We start from the raw sequence: 16,328 nt of genomic DNA, 5'->3' as shown, positions 1-16,328 counted from the left end.
ATTCTGTCACCCATTTTATTGCAATTAACAATTTTATTTGCAAGAATTGATTTAGTGAATCGTATCTTTTTTTATACTGCCTCTTCAAAGGTAATTATAATTAATACATGCATTTCAATTAAAGTCTATAATAATCTACATTAAGTTTTTTTTCTATGAAGTCTCACAAAAAGTAATCTTTTTAATATTATATTTTTATTTAAAAAAAATATATGTATTAATTTAGAATATTTATTTTTATTTGAAACATCCAAAGGTAAAAAAAAGATACGAAATAATGATGGATATAAACTGCAAACAAATTGAACAAGGAATTTGGTAAAAAATCACATGGAAAACAGAAGATTTAGGGAAATTGCATTCATGCTTGCTTAATGTTAGAAATATGAAGGAAATATGAAGGGACGTCGATCAATGTTTTGTGATGGAATTTGCTGGAATTCATTACTTTTTATTGAGAACATTATAGTGCGATTCTTTTATTGATATAATGAAGTCAAAATGACCACGGCATCGGGCACGTTCCATGACATAACATTGACGTGATAATATTATGCGAGTTTGATGAAATTAAAATAGTACGAGCATCTTGAAAAATTTTTCGATATTTGTTAATTTGTATAAAAAAAGAAATTAATTTAAGGTAGAAGTATATCTCAATTCATTTTAATAGTTAAATATTTTTATTTTTTTTAATATAATATATTTTTCGTTAATCTCTAAGTCATATAATATTTTATTTTAATTTCATAAACTTTTGGCTCTATAGATTTGTTTATCTTTGTCCCAAAAATTTCCTTCTAAAAATATATACAGATGAGGATTTAAAAGATTAAGTTTACAATACTTACCTGATTGAAAGACTACATTGATAAAGAAATTATTACTTTATGAGGAAAGGATTATTTAGTGATTTATTATGTCTACCAACGTATTATTATATTAATATATTTTTTCTGTATCTATGGAAATCCTTAGGCTAATAAATTTTATTGGCCAACTTTAGAATACTGTTAGATCAGGTATTTCTAATAATATAGTTAAAATAATGAAAATATATTATAGGAAATATTTCGGTCCTCGACCTCTTAAAGACTATATACTGTGATTCATCGGTTAACGAATACAATTTCGTTGTGTGATCATGATTCTTCAGTTGATATAATAAACGAGTTTGTATCATCTGGTTTAGAAATATGCATGCTGAAACGACGATTAAAATAATATCTAGCATTTGTGTATATGTTGTCATAAATCCATGAAGAAAAAAAATATAGTATAAAAAGTAAATTGAATTAAAGAAAAATTGTTACATTTAAAATAAAAAACGCATACCGCAAACAGAATAAAATTTAAAAAAGTATATTTAAGAATCAATTTAATCTTTTCATTGATCAATCACGATAATTACACATTATTAAAAAACCAAACTGATACAAATATTCCACGAAATTTTGATAATGTAATAAAAAATTATAGAGGAATAATAAAAAATCGTTTACCGCAGTTTCAATAAAGGATATATTTGATTTTTTCTCATTGCAATTGATAGGACAATTGTAACGTATTATATTACCTTATCATCTCATCGAGATTAATGTTCTCGTTTGAAATAGATTATAAAATGAATCATTAAAGCATTAAATCGTTAGTTACTATCCTTCTCACAGTACGAACTCATATTAGCCAACAAACGCTTTATAACGATTAACGATTATAACGATTAATTTAATCATTTATTGCTTTATGACTGTTTAAAGTAAACGTCAAATTAACTATTTGATTTATAAAAAAATTCGAAAACTTTGGAATAAAAATTATCATGTTTGATCATAAGTAAGCACGTGCTAGCTAGTATATGGTGGGGATTGACGCTGCACGTGTAAACATTTACTAACGCATGCGCAGTCACTTACATTTCCATAGTAAGAATCACGTGACTGACGCGCGTATAAAATCCAGTAGTTGGCCGGCCGGCGTCGCATTCGTGGATGATTTGTGTTGTGAGTCATTTTATTGCTTCGATCTTTAATAGATATAAATAATTTTCTTAAAATTTATATATATATGCATTTCTAAAAGTTAGTTTGTATAGTATTGATATAATCATCAGAACTTTTTTGTTCATGAATCGAAAATATCTGTAATATAACAAAGAAGTTAAAAGTTAGTCAACTATTGGTGTATTTGACAATCGTTTCTCGATTTTATTTTAATTTTGAATCGACCGATAGTGAATTTAATCAACAAATTCAATAATTACGACTCGCGAATATAATAGATTAAGAAGAAAAACGCAATATAGTGACGTATTCGATTTAATAAAAAATTGTAAACCGACAAGACGACCGGCAGTAAACTCTACTCGGATCTTAATTTCGCGGATCTGAATTTTCGATAAGGTGATCGTCCTTTACGAAATGGCCGACAAAAGCGAATGGGATTACTCTGTCCAAAATGGTGAGTCTTTTTTTTGGTTATATATAAATGTCATATGAATCGAATAAAAACAAGAAGTTATGACAAATATACATTTTTTTTAAATTTATATTAGTATACTCACTGCATTATTTACATCGAATAATAAAATATTCAAATTTATATATATTTCTCTGGTATATCAAAGATAAAAAATAGCAGTCATCGATAGATATAAAAATTGTGTTACAAAAGAAAAATAACATAATCAATTATATTTCATTTATCTCAACTGCTTTAATTTGTTCAATTGAAAGCACGTTTACAATGTTCCTTTCATTTTTTTACCATTTAACTGTGATCATTGATTAGAATTATAACTCGTGTTGTGACATTCGTTAGGTATTCCATAAATCTTGTAACGAAAAGCGAGAGTTGATGCATTATCGATCCTTCAAGTCGCTCTAATATTCGAGATCTATCTCAAATTTTTTATATTTCATACTTTTCTAAAATAATTTTAAATAATTTACTTAAAAAAATATTAATATATAGTTTATTTAACGTTATCTATTAATTTAAATATATTTCATTAAAAATTGAATATTCATATTGATTGTAATTTTTACATATCATGAACTTTTATATGTTATAAAATTATTTTTCTAGCTAATGAAAATATCTACTTATTTTTTTCTAATTTTTTATTCTTGTATTCCATTCACCATATGATTTGTAAAAGCAACGAATGTAATCTCTATATAATAAAAAAAAATTAGATTAAAATATATAATAAGCATAGTTATGATTTTTAAAAAGATAATTGTGAAACATTAATCTTCATTAATGTATTTAGATTTTTTAAAAAATTAGAATATGATAACAATTTAGTTTCTATGAAGAATAATGAATTTTATTGTTTTTATTTTTTTATTATTTTATTCTGTATGAACTTCAATCTTTGTATTATTTCACAATATATTATCTTATTGTCATAACTTTTTATTTTTGTCAAATAACAATTGCGTTTGATGCAATTTAATCATTTTTGTGATTTTGAAATGCTTTATTGTTTATCTAATAAAAAGAAATATCTGATATAAATATATTATAACAATATCGGTGTACGTCAATTAAAAAATTAAAAATGACATATACATTTATGAAAATTTATAATTTTGCAAATCATATTTCACAAATACAAAGAATATGATATCGATAAAATATCATTTAATATTTTTGTTCTAATTCCATAAAAATAAACAATCTTTAAAAAATACATACAAGTATTATATTATATTTAGTATCTGCAAGAAAAACTCGTTAAAAATTTTGTAATCTTTTTTATTTTGAATTACGATTTTGTTGAAAGTCAATACCATTGATCATTTTTTATTTTTTCAATTAATTTATTTTGTATCGTGATTTCTTCTATTGTTTCTATTATTATACAATATTCATTTTGATTATAATTATAAAACAGATTAATAATTTTTTTGTAGCAAACATAACCAAACATTCCAATATTTTCCTTTTTTCTTAATAAACAACGATTTATCGAATGATCATTTCACATATCATTGCTGATCTTATTTTTTCAATATTGAAACGGAAACTGGAAACAAGAATGGAGAAAGTTACTATTCGATCTGTGATAACATATCAGCTTTCATTTCGAGCCAGATTCGATTTACACGGTGTCATGATGGCACCAGGCTCACTGACCTAAGGCCATTGTCTTCGAATACAGGGCGTCCCAGTCGTGCCAAGGGACGGCGTTGCATTCGCCATGCTAGCACGGGACAGCAACCGGCTCAGTAGGTAAACGAAAATCAATAATTTTCTTGGTCGTACTTCAGGCCGATGCACCTGTTCTGGCGAGTATAGACGTTTCTGTATATTATTCTGACCAGTGATTGTGAATGTACTTGAAATCCGCGTATACTGACACATACGAGCATGGATAACCTCAAATATGTATGAATCGCGTTAGAACGTATCGTACAATGTGTTAGCCGTGTAACACGTAAGCATAATTCGAGAATAGAGAGAACGTTGTTCGTTGGTAACGAGGTACGAACATGCACGCGTTATACATGGGTTTCTTGTGTTCGTTGTAGTCGAATATCACGTCTTTAATTCGAGAGGGTCATGAGCGCGAAATACCTAAGTGCTTAAAGAACGAGGAATATTGATGTAGTAGTTGTTACAATTGTAATAGTAACTTGAAAGATGGAATGGTATGCTTTATCGAGTTGGTTGTGCACGAGAGTGTATACATATACATAGACTCAATTATACATATCACTATACGATGAATAATAAATAATTAAATATATCGGCAATGAAGTGTAAACGTTGTGTAACATGCTTAAATGTGATCTAAATTAAACGTATAAATATCGTAAATAGATCGCCGAAAAAAATGAGGTCACGGTTCGATTTGACAAATATTTATTATAAAAAATTTATCATTATGCAAAATTCACTGCGAGATATATTTCAATTTTATTATATCTATTAATCTAAACATTTACATTTCATTTGAAAATTTTTGCCAAAAAAATATTCAATCAAGGAAAACAAAATGTTTTTCTAAGAATAATTTTTTTTTTTTTTTTACATCTAAATCGAAGCATAGTTAATTTCTATCATTCCGGTAGTTTTTCATTAAACGAAGAGAAACTAACTGGTTAAATCGATGATAAATAAATCATTTGACGCATGATTAAATATCAATATTTAAGCAACCGGAGCGATATCGACGTGCATACTTTTGATGCAAATACTCACAAGAGAGAACGAAGTGAAACGTATACACGAAAGCGTGTGTTAGGGGTCAGAGACCCAGTTTTGTTGCGCCTTACCCGGTTACCGTGCATGCCTCTTCGAAATGCCCTTAATCTGGGGCCAATTTGTCAGCGCTATCTTTGAACCGGCGCGAGTGCAATCGCGAAGTTTGGCGGATACTGTGATTTGCATAAATTCCTTGCCGGCGTGCAGATCAACGATTAAGTCATTTGACTTTTTGAACGTGTACCAGTGATTCGGCCGAGAAATGGCAATCAGTTCGAATATTTATCGCTACGGGACATTCGATTATAATCGGAAATTGCATTATTACGACTATTTAAAACCGCGGCGCTGTTAATCGACGTGGGAATTAATTGAGAGTCGATTATTTTGATCGATTCGAATATCGTTATCGATTATCGATTTAATTATTAATTCATATTATCTTTTTCATTATGGTGTCATTATCGTGAATATTTTGCTGAGTAGAATAATTATAAATAAACGGATTACGAATATCGAAAAATATCGATCGAATTAAATATTGGAATAGAATTAATAATATAATGTATTCGAGAATCGTGATTAAATTAAGAAATGAAATGGAAGATAAGATATTCGAAATGGTATAACTTGTGAAAACGAAGTTTTTTACTGCAGGCTTTTAATTGCAGACACGTGTTGCGTTTTAGAAAGAAATCTTTGATATGATCATTTTATTGTTTTTGATTAGTTCGAAACTTTTGTTGAAATTCATACGAGTATTTTTCTTTTTTCTTTTCCTTGTTTTTTTCTTTTTTTTTCTTGCTATAATTAACAAGAAATTCGGGTCAAACAGAAATTTGCCATAAAAGGATCGAGGTTGATCTTTCTGCATTATTTTTTGCGCAAACTGTTGATCCATTTTTATTTATACAATGCCATATTTCGTTGGAATACAAAATCATTAATGATTTTTATTAAGTCGATTGGTAATATATATCGGTTAAAAGTATGAAAAAGTAATCTGCAACCAAGCTTTCATAATTATCTAGCTTTATTCCATTATTTAAATATTTCAAAATAATTTTAGGAAAAAGATAAATAATTTATCTAATTGACAATTGAAGAATTTAAAAAAAACTCTGTGAACTTTTCTTTAGAAATTTTCGAAATTTCAAGAATTGTTTTCATAATGCAATTTTTACATACCTGTATCATTTGTATTTTCTGAAATTATTTAGAATTGGACAGAAATGTGGAAAAATAGAACAAAACGAATGAAAGTTTGATGATTGTCTTATAGACATAGAAGTCATATATTGATTTCGGTGCTTCATATACTGTTTTTATCGATATACGATATTTAGTCTCACTCACTAGACAATCTCGATGATTCAATTTTATAATAAAATAATTAAAATTTTATGATTACGATATATGAATTATGAAATCATAAAATGAATTAATTTTTTTCCTCAATTTTTGAAAAATATAAAAATCATAATTAATGAGCAACGCAAGTTATGCATTTGAAACAACTATTTGATTTAATTAAGCTTAGTTTAAAATCGTCGCATGGACATATGGCCATCAAATATGGTACACAATAGTACGAACAGGAAGACGCAACGCGTCATCTTTCTTATCCGGTTTACTTAAAAGGTGTGGCTATTATTCACGCGTATTTATTAAGAAATTATATTCATACATCATCATCAATACATATTTTAAAATTATAAACATTGTAAAATAATATCAAAAGTATCATTCAAAAAATATTTCGTTAATTTTCGTAAATTTTCAATTCAGGTTCACACAAATTCATCAATTTAATTTATTTCAAGACTTAATTTAATTTTTCAGAAAAACACCTTGATTCTCTTTAATTTTTCATCCGGTTTTTCATGTGACAATATTGCCATTTTATTTAAAATACGAGTTGGCCTCGGTGTAGAAGTATTAAGAAGGTCAAAGTGTAAGGTCCGAGGAGAAATTCACTGCGAAATCGCAATCGTTGATCGAGACACAGCATTTACGCTCGTGACTTCGGCAAGGTTGAACGAACCTTCGAGCAGTTCTCGACGACCTCGAGGAGATATTTTTCTATACGAATCGCGGCGGGCTCTGTGATCGCGATAAATGGAGGTCCTCAACAAGCATGGGAGAGATGCTGGATTGAATTGTGTATTCAGATGGCCGGAAGACGCGTCGAACATCTTCGCAATAATGAATTAGCCTTCGTTAGTGAGAAACCGAATGATAATTGCATTTTGATATCATTTTAATAATAATAATATTTATTAAACTAGTATTACTGCACTATTTGAAGGAAGGAAAATGTAAATATAAAAAAAAAAGCATAAAAAGAGAAAGGAAAATTCATATAAAAAATTGTGGAGGATTTAGTGGAGATGATGTGTAAGATATTTATAATTCTACAAAACCGGAATTATTGAGCCAGAATTCGTAACTGCTTATATCCAAGCCTATGTATAGTTTATATGTATTAGTTTCTTTGACAGTTGTTGTCGAAGTTTCTATTACTCCACACTTAGAGGTTTAACCTTAAAATATTCAATATCAATTATCATCTCATAAAAAATTTCTTAAAAATTTAATAAATTGTATCTGATTCATAATATATCTTTTCATTCATATCTCGGCAACAAATTGAAAGAAAATGGCGGAAATGATCAATCAAACTATAAAAATTAAATAATTTATATATATACAAAAAAATTCATCATTCATCGATTCAAAACTTCTCATATATCTTTCTATTCATATCTATTCATTCATATTACAATAAATTAGAAAAAAATAACGGAAATGATTAATCAAGTTGAACATTAACTTAATATTTACGAGAAATATAGAAAAATTAATCGTTTATCTCGAATCAAAATTCATCAGATATATCTTTTCTAATTAATCTTTTTATATCTTGTGCATATTGGCGGGAAATTGGAAGAAAATGACGGATATGGTTATAAAGGGCATTTTGCAAATTAATAGCGCGTATAATATCGTTCGTACCAAGTATAATCATGGTTACGTCGCGTACATTATGTCATCATCACGTGCTGTTTCGCAGCTGTAAAACACGCGGGAATCTAACGTGTGATAAAAGAATGTCTGCATGGTACAACTGTTTTTTCCCATCCCAGGGACGAACAGACGATCATCATGCCATGCTTTTCGAAGAATAATAATTGACTTGTTGCCATTGATAAATAAAAAAAAGAAAAGAAATAAAAAATATTCATTTGGTAGATTAACTTTATTGAGTTGAAACGAATGACGTTGGTTTGGTAATTAGAAATATTGATGATTATTTAATGAGAAATAAAATGAAAATGCGCAATGACGTTCGTAATGCATAAAAGATTACGATTGATGAAATTTACACTTTGCCAAGTTGTGATTCGTTAGCGTGAGAATCGTATGAATTATCACGTGTTTCGTGTTTGGTCCATTGTTAAGGATGTCGCAAAATCGAATCATCAAATCGTGCCAATAAGATTCTATAAATAGTAAAAAGAATATGTGGCGGAGATTATGGCAGTACAAAAACAATATATTTAAATTTTTAAGAGAATGTTCTTTTTATATTTTTTTCTTTTTTTACAGAAAAATGATCTGAATTAGATAATTAAATAATAAAAAAATGTTTTTTCGTTGTTCTTTTATATTAAATTAAAAGAAAAAAATTCATTAAAATTAATTAAGAAAGATTGAGAAACGTAAAGAAATAGAGAAACATAAACACTTTTTTTCTAATTCTTCAGTTTTTGCATTCTTCAGATTTTGCATACATATTCTATTATAATTTAATTATTGAAAATCGAATTTAAAATTTTAATTATTATTACGTTTAGAAAAATTTAGTATATTTTTTAAGAAAATTTTTAAGTTTAAAAGAAAAGTCGATTTTTTTATAAGAATACAGTAAGACATTTAAATCTGAATTTCCTTTATATCTTCAGGTGTTTCATTTTTATCTCTGTTCACTTCTGTCGCACATGTACTTCTTTTTTTTTTTAATCTGTTTGTTGCAAAATCTCTGATAAAAATATCGTGGTGTAATATCACATGATCTTGACACGAAAGAATCCTCCTTGACCTATCCCTCTCCGAAAATGATCTTCATTTAACTATCATATCGCTCGACCGATTGCTAATTGTAGCCAAATCAATAATAATTCGCTATTGATATGTATTTAACTAATAAAATACTTTTTCGTCTTTTTAAATTCGATATTTATTTTTCATTTTTAAATTTCTTCTCATTGATGATCAATTCTATTTTTCGTGCTCTCTCTATATTTTTTTTAAAACTATTTTTATAATTGCTTTTAGAATTCTAATTTTAATTTTTTATTTTAATTTATTTAAATTTTTTATATAAATTTCACATTATTTGCTACAATTGTTAAAAATAAATATAAAAATATTTTTATTCAAAATTAACGATGAATTGTAGTAAGTTTAATAATTACATGTACATTAATAATTACACGTATATTAATTATACGTTTTATATATATACGTAATTATACATTTAATATTATACGTATATAATTATTTTAATTACATTTAATTCAGGGTATACTTAAAAGAAGTGATTCACGAAAAAGTAGATGAAAACAAATTTTTCTCATTCTCGAATGCATTACGTATGAAAAGTTTTTCAAGTAACAAATAAGCAACTATGAAATTCAGTTATTTATTCAATCTAGAATAAAAAAAACGATTTCAAAAAATTCAATGAATACAAAAAGGAAAAGAAAAAGAATGTCGATTTAAAAAAAAAAAAAAAGAAAGAAAAGAATCACTATTCTAACTAACGTTTAATCGAAGGACGTTACGACCAATATCAGAATCGCGTGTCACGATAAGATGAAAGTTTATGCAGTAGCACGTGACGCGTGCATCCGTGATAACGTGAGTTTTAAATCAATATAATAATTTATTCTGATTATCTGGACCAATACACGCTGTTTTGATGCGTTTACTATTACATAATCAGCGCGTTATTATTCGCGTGCCATTATCATTCACTTTCTTGTCCAACGACCTATCGAATTAAACTCTGTTTATTTTTAACCAATACAATAAACTTACTTTATCGATAAATTATTTATTTCCAAAGAAATAATCTTTGAAATATAAATATATAATCTGAAAAACAGATTATATATTTTTATATAGGCATGATAATTCATTCATCAAATCTTAATCAAATCTTAAATTCCATCAGGTTTATTGATTTTTTAAAAGTTAAATAATCGATTATATATTTTATCCTTACTGTTAAGAGAAATAGATGAAAAATTTTTCAGAAAATGAAATCAAACTTCTTCAAGTATTTGAATCATAATTTAAAAATATAATCTTAGTTTTAATATTTATACGACGATAAATTGTACGATGAGATGATGGAAAAAAAAGAATATACTGTGTACAAATAAAAGTGAACAACTTTTGAAATTTTTTTCTGGCGTTTCAATCATTATCTATTGCAAAATCATAAAATCCCGATCTATGATTAAATTGTATATTATCAGCCTGTATTATCTCATTTAACGTGTCGTAGGCTGGATTTCAAAGCATTACTTCAAACACGATAAATCCTTATCTTCGAATTTTCATTGCGTTTCATTCTTTTCTAGATAATTGGCAAAGTTTCGATCGCTTGCAAAATCCTGTTATATCTATGATCATAATTCAACGTCGAGATATTTTGCAGATTTTATGATCGATATATGGAATTTTTTTTAGAAAATTGTATCGTTAAATATTAATATAATAATATATTTAATTCTAATTCTATAAAATAATCTCGTATAATATTAATTTTCAATTGAATAGCAGTATTTTTTTCTTCTCATTGAAAAAGAATAAAATATAATATACTCAATTAACATTAATTCCTTTATACATCTAAAATATAAAAGAACAAAAGAGGACAATCGTACAGAATTTCAAGAATTACATACAAAGCTTAATAAATATCAATGAAACTAAGATGATTAATACTCCTTTTTGTACTTTATCTAATCATACAATTGTATATTAATCTTAGCTTAGCATACCATAAAACTATAAATTGTTTTACAATCACTTTGTACACAACACCACGGTGATTAACGAAATGATTCAAATTTATCGTGTCTCACCCATACAATTCATATAATCAAACTAATTAAAATATTTTTTTTGTTACAGGACCAAGCACATGGGTATCGAAGTTCCCAATGGCGGCAGGATCGAGACAGAGTCCTGTCAACATCGAAACCGACAAAGTCGAATCCGATCACGAGGCTTTAAGTAGCAAACCTTTGCGCTGGAAGTATCCAGCAACCGCATCCCGGAAACTTGTTAATCCAGGTTACTGCTGGCGGATGGACACTGATGGCGAAGGCACATGTAAGTTCATTTTCCATTCGAGAAATTTTTAAATTGGTTAGATTTTACTTAATCAAAATCACGTTATATAATGATCGGTGAATTGGGATTTGAACGATTAGAATTCTACGAAAAAATTTTCAAAGACATTTTCAAAGAAGTTTGAAAAAATATAATTTGAAAAAATATAATAAAAAAATATAATTGAAAAAATATAGCATTAAAAAAATTCAATGCATAGATTGCTTCATATTAATCATTCACGTCAGTATAATACGAATGTTTGTCAACTAGTTGAACGAACTTATCTCGCGATATCGTTGCTTGGCCGAGGATATTATTTATCATTCGGGTGGTAAAGAAAGCTTTTTGGGGTTAAGAAACGCGGTGTGCCATATCGTGCCGTTCGTTCGTGCATTTAAATGCGGAACTAAGAAGTCGTTCGTTAGTTGAAAAGTCCGGTACACGCTGTGAGAACAATTTCGATCCCAAGCATTGAATTGCAGATCGACTGTGAAATGCAAATATGTCTCCTGATCAGAGATTCTGTGAAAAAAACAACTTTTTTCAAATCTTTGTTTTTCATTCTCAGATTCGAGCTTTGGTAAATATCGTTTATCAAAAAATATTTTATAATAATAATTGTAATAATAAAATAAATGGATTAAAATGATGGATGAAGCGTGTATTAAAAGAAGAAATTTAATTTTTCAAATAAGTTATATGGATTATTAATTCGAACTAATATCGATCAAATCTTAGCCAAAGGGAATATTGTTTTGATCAAGATGGCCCAAATATTAGTCCATGAAGCTCGACGGACTTAATTTGAAGCGGTTCGAAGTAGATTTCAGTATTAACCGCGAACAGAAGCTAATTGGTTGCATGCAAGAGCCACGAAACGTGGCTCTAATCGTCCATTTCCGACATTGTGAGAGCCTAACAGGAATCCGTCAGAGGGAAAGCTCGCGTTTGCATTTCATCATAACGTAAATCTCGTGGCTGTAAAACTTTATCCTGTACTTTACCACTCTTATCTACGATATCGAAGACTTGGTTGGATTATGAGCAGAAAAAAATTTTTGTCAAAGAAACAATTTATATTTAAGTATGGATTGAGTAGATTATAATTTATCCACTTGTTAATCGAACGAGTAATTTGTTCGAGTAAGTTATATAAGATATAGACAAAAGAGACTCGAGTTCTATAAATATATTTAATATATTGAAGGCAATCTTTGATATTGTAACTCTGTGCCAAAATTAGTTTTTTGCGTTTGTAAATCTGTTTTCCATAGTAATCATTCCTAATGGATTGATAATTTAGTTTGATATTAATTAATGAAATGATAAATAATTTCCTTTTCCTTTTTGTTATTGTTAATTCAGAAATTCGAAATATAATTACATAGAATCATTTCAATTTTTCGAAAACAGAAATGAATATTTTATGTCAAGTAGATATAATTTGATGAATATCTGGTGATCCCTAAGGATTCAACGTCTAGTATTCCCTAGAATTCTCATGGTACGAATTTGCCATTTCATGATAGATTGAAATATTAATCAGATAAATTTTTAATAAGAAACTTGTTTCGATGGAGGATTAAAATTGAATAAATAATAATAAGATACAATATACATAAAAAATGGACAAGTTTAAGATACTAATAAAAATATGATTACCTCATATTTCCAGGCAACAGGTTAATGTTTAATATTCATTTAAAAAAAATGATTACGTAAGAATAGAGTCACTCGATCGATTACATAAATATATGTTAAGAAAGCATTTGAATATTCAAATTAAAACAATATATTCCTAATTCTATCTATTCAAAATTTTCAATTCGAAATTCTTTCGATTTAAATCATGAACGATCGATTTATACTAAAAAGAAAATTCAAAGAAATTATTTTCCGTTATTTTACACAAAATACGAGATCGTTTAAAAAAATAAATAAATAAAAACATGATCAAAGCAGATCGAAGATGGTTAGAAATTGCAAATCGAATAACAGTGGCCACGAAATAGAGATAATGATAGGAAATGATCGCACGAGAAAACAGAATACGTAATTGGTATGGAAGGAAGAGTCGTCGAACGTAATGAACGAGTGCAAAGCGGATCGTTGGTCGATCGCGTTTCCCTCGAACGTTTCAATGGCAGTTTCGTGCTTGTCGAGGAGGCTTTTACCTTCGCGAGGTGTGTGCTCGAAACGAGGACGGCCATTTCGTGACGCATTATGCGTGCTCATACGCGGTAGAAACGTTCTCACACGATGGAAATGGAGCAATGTTTCAGGGAATCGATGGCCCAATACCATACGCTTCCTTTTTTTTATTCAAGATAAATATATGTTTAAACAATTGGAAAACACACATCTGTTTCTTATTTGCACTTGTCTACCTTCAGAAAACAATTATGTTATCGTTATATTGTGTATTATTCAATGAGCTATTAGATTCTTTAAAGAATGGCACAAGAGTGGTACAAGCTTATTATAAAAATTTGAATACGTATTGTTGTTATAGTTCAACTATTCATTTGTCTATTATACAAACTTCGTTGAAACTTTATGCTACGTAATATCTTTATTGCAATATCTTTGACATTTCCATCTTAAAGAATCTTTCGTAATTCAATTTTTTCTGACACCAACATACATGCATACCTACACGATTTCAATTTATTTAAATTTTTAAAACAAATCGAAGATCTCTATACCGGTATTTCACAATTTCGAATCTCTTTTTAAACAGATGACATTTTATATTCGAATGAACTTTAGAACACTTGTGTAACGTAACATTAATGATAATCGATTAACAGTCATGAGTAAGGATTTCTTAATCTTACGATCAATCAATAAAAACATCTTTCTCAAATTGATTCCAAAAATTATTGTATAAAACAATTATACGATAACGAGAATTAAAAGATAATACACAATTTAACTAATACAACGAAACGATAATTCTAAAATAATGAATGTGATGAAATTGATATAATATTTATGCGATAAGATAAAATAAAGTACTTACGTAAATAATGCGATATAATACATTGTTTACATACTACTTAATTTTTTCGACCATAGTACATACCATATTGAAAATCCTTCTAATCAAATTTTTATATAAAGATAATCCTAATTAAAAATAATAACAAACTCTGATTAAAAGTATAATTCTCCGAATAAAGAAAAAAATTAAATTTATATAGATTTTTCAAAGGAAAATCTTAAATTGCAATATACCAAGCAAGATAGATATTCAATTGAACCAGGTGATCTTCTCCATCCGGTTCGAAAAGCGTACTCGTCGATTCGAGCGTTCAACTCTGACCCGTCCCCCATAAATCTTCTTTAACCTTTATGACGCGTGCGGGGTTTCTCCATCCGCTACTATCCCCTCGACAGTATCGTTCGCGTAATTCGGCTAATCAAGCGTATCCTGTAATTTAACATGCTGAAACGATCCGCGTTTGTCCCGATACCGCGTCGCCGTAATGGAAGCCTTTCTGTTGACTTCTGTTTTCACGTTACACAACAACAAATTTCGGTCTAAAATTAGAGATTCTGTTAACGTTGCTATCGGTGAAAAATTACACAATATTTTCAAAGGAAACAAAAATTTTACAATCGCAATAAATTTCGACTATTGAGGATGGTAAATTTAAGATTAAAAGGATACGAGGAAACGATGTTTTTCTTGGTTTATATTTATTTTTAGCATTTTGTTTTGTACAATGGAATAAATTTATAATGATTTTTTTTTTTTTTTTTACAGTTTTAAGCGGTGGACCTTTAATGGACGACGTGTATAAACTGGAACAATATCACTGTCATTGGGGATGCAGCGACTCGAGAGGATCCGAGCACACTGTGAATGGACAAGCCTTCGCAGGAGAGGTTAGTTTACTTAAAAGATAATTAATTCTTCAAAATATTGAATTTTAATAATGCATTTTGAAACATTCACATGGAGATAATAATTACACTCCTTGCATGCAAAAATAACAAATTCCATTTGAAAATTTTATTTTGATGCTATATATTTATCATTATAAATATAATTGATTGATAAAAATTGGTTTAAGAACAGTTCTGCAAACAGAAAGTGCAATAAAACGAAGAGGAATCACTTATATAGTCTTTAATCATTCATGCTCAGTCCTTAATAATTGGATCTCTAGACCTTGTGCAATATCCATAGTCCAATTTCTATCACAATCTTCGTTATCCGAAATGTGACAGTGACAAATTTATTTTACTTGCCAAATTTTCTTTCCTTACATTAGATATATAAGTAGACAAGACATAATAAATATACTCTGGAGAACTGAATATTTTTCTGGAACGCGAAATCTTTCTCGATTCCCCGCACGAACACGAGACGAGGAGGTTATGCTGTAAACGATTTTAAGAGGGACGCACGTGGGATCACCGATTAACCGTGCACTCTAAACATTCCCAACGACGAGCGTCTGGCTTCGGATCGTTTAATAATTCACCATCAAGGGACATGATTCGCGTCACAATCACCCATCACACGAACTTCTTGACTCGACCTTGTTCCTGTACTCGTGAACGCGTGTATCTCGTCGTCTGCGAGTGGAGGAAAGATTCCATTCCAAACAGTTTTCTCATTAATCGGATCTTTAACCCTTTGTTATTTGTAAATCGAGTTGGAAATGGATTTTCTCACGAATTTCAAATCGAAT

The 16,328-nt window shown here is 28.6% G+C and overlaps 1 protein-coding gene across 1 annotated transcript in view; it reads left to right on the top strand.

The window, feature by feature from the left end:
* The first annotated feature begins 1,963 nt into the window (after positions 1-1,963).
* Positions 1,964-16,328, top strand: part of LOC102675865 (carbonic anhydrase 1) — a 22,689-nt gene continuing 8,324 nt past the window's right edge. Inside the window, exons 1-3 of the mRNA XM_006613924.2 lie at positions 1,964-2,460; positions 11,422-11,622; positions 15,395-15,516. Coding sequence (XP_006613987.1) covers positions 2,421-2,460; positions 11,422-11,622; positions 15,395-15,516 — 363 coding nt within the window. The 5' untranslated portion in view covers positions 1,964-2,420. The remainder of the gene's footprint in view (positions 2,461-11,421; positions 11,623-15,394; positions 15,517-16,328) is intronic.

Source organism: Apis dorsata, unplaced genomic scaffold (assembly GCF_000469605.1).
Source record: "Apis dorsata unplaced genomic scaffold, Apis dorsata 1.3 scaffold_165, whole genome shotgun sequence".
In the NCBI taxonomy this organism is placed as follows: domain Eukaryota; kingdom Metazoa; phylum Arthropoda; class Insecta; order Hymenoptera; family Apidae; genus Apis; species Apis dorsata.
Note: the sequence above shows the minus strand (reverse complement) of the source record. Positions and strands in the feature narration are given on the sequence as shown.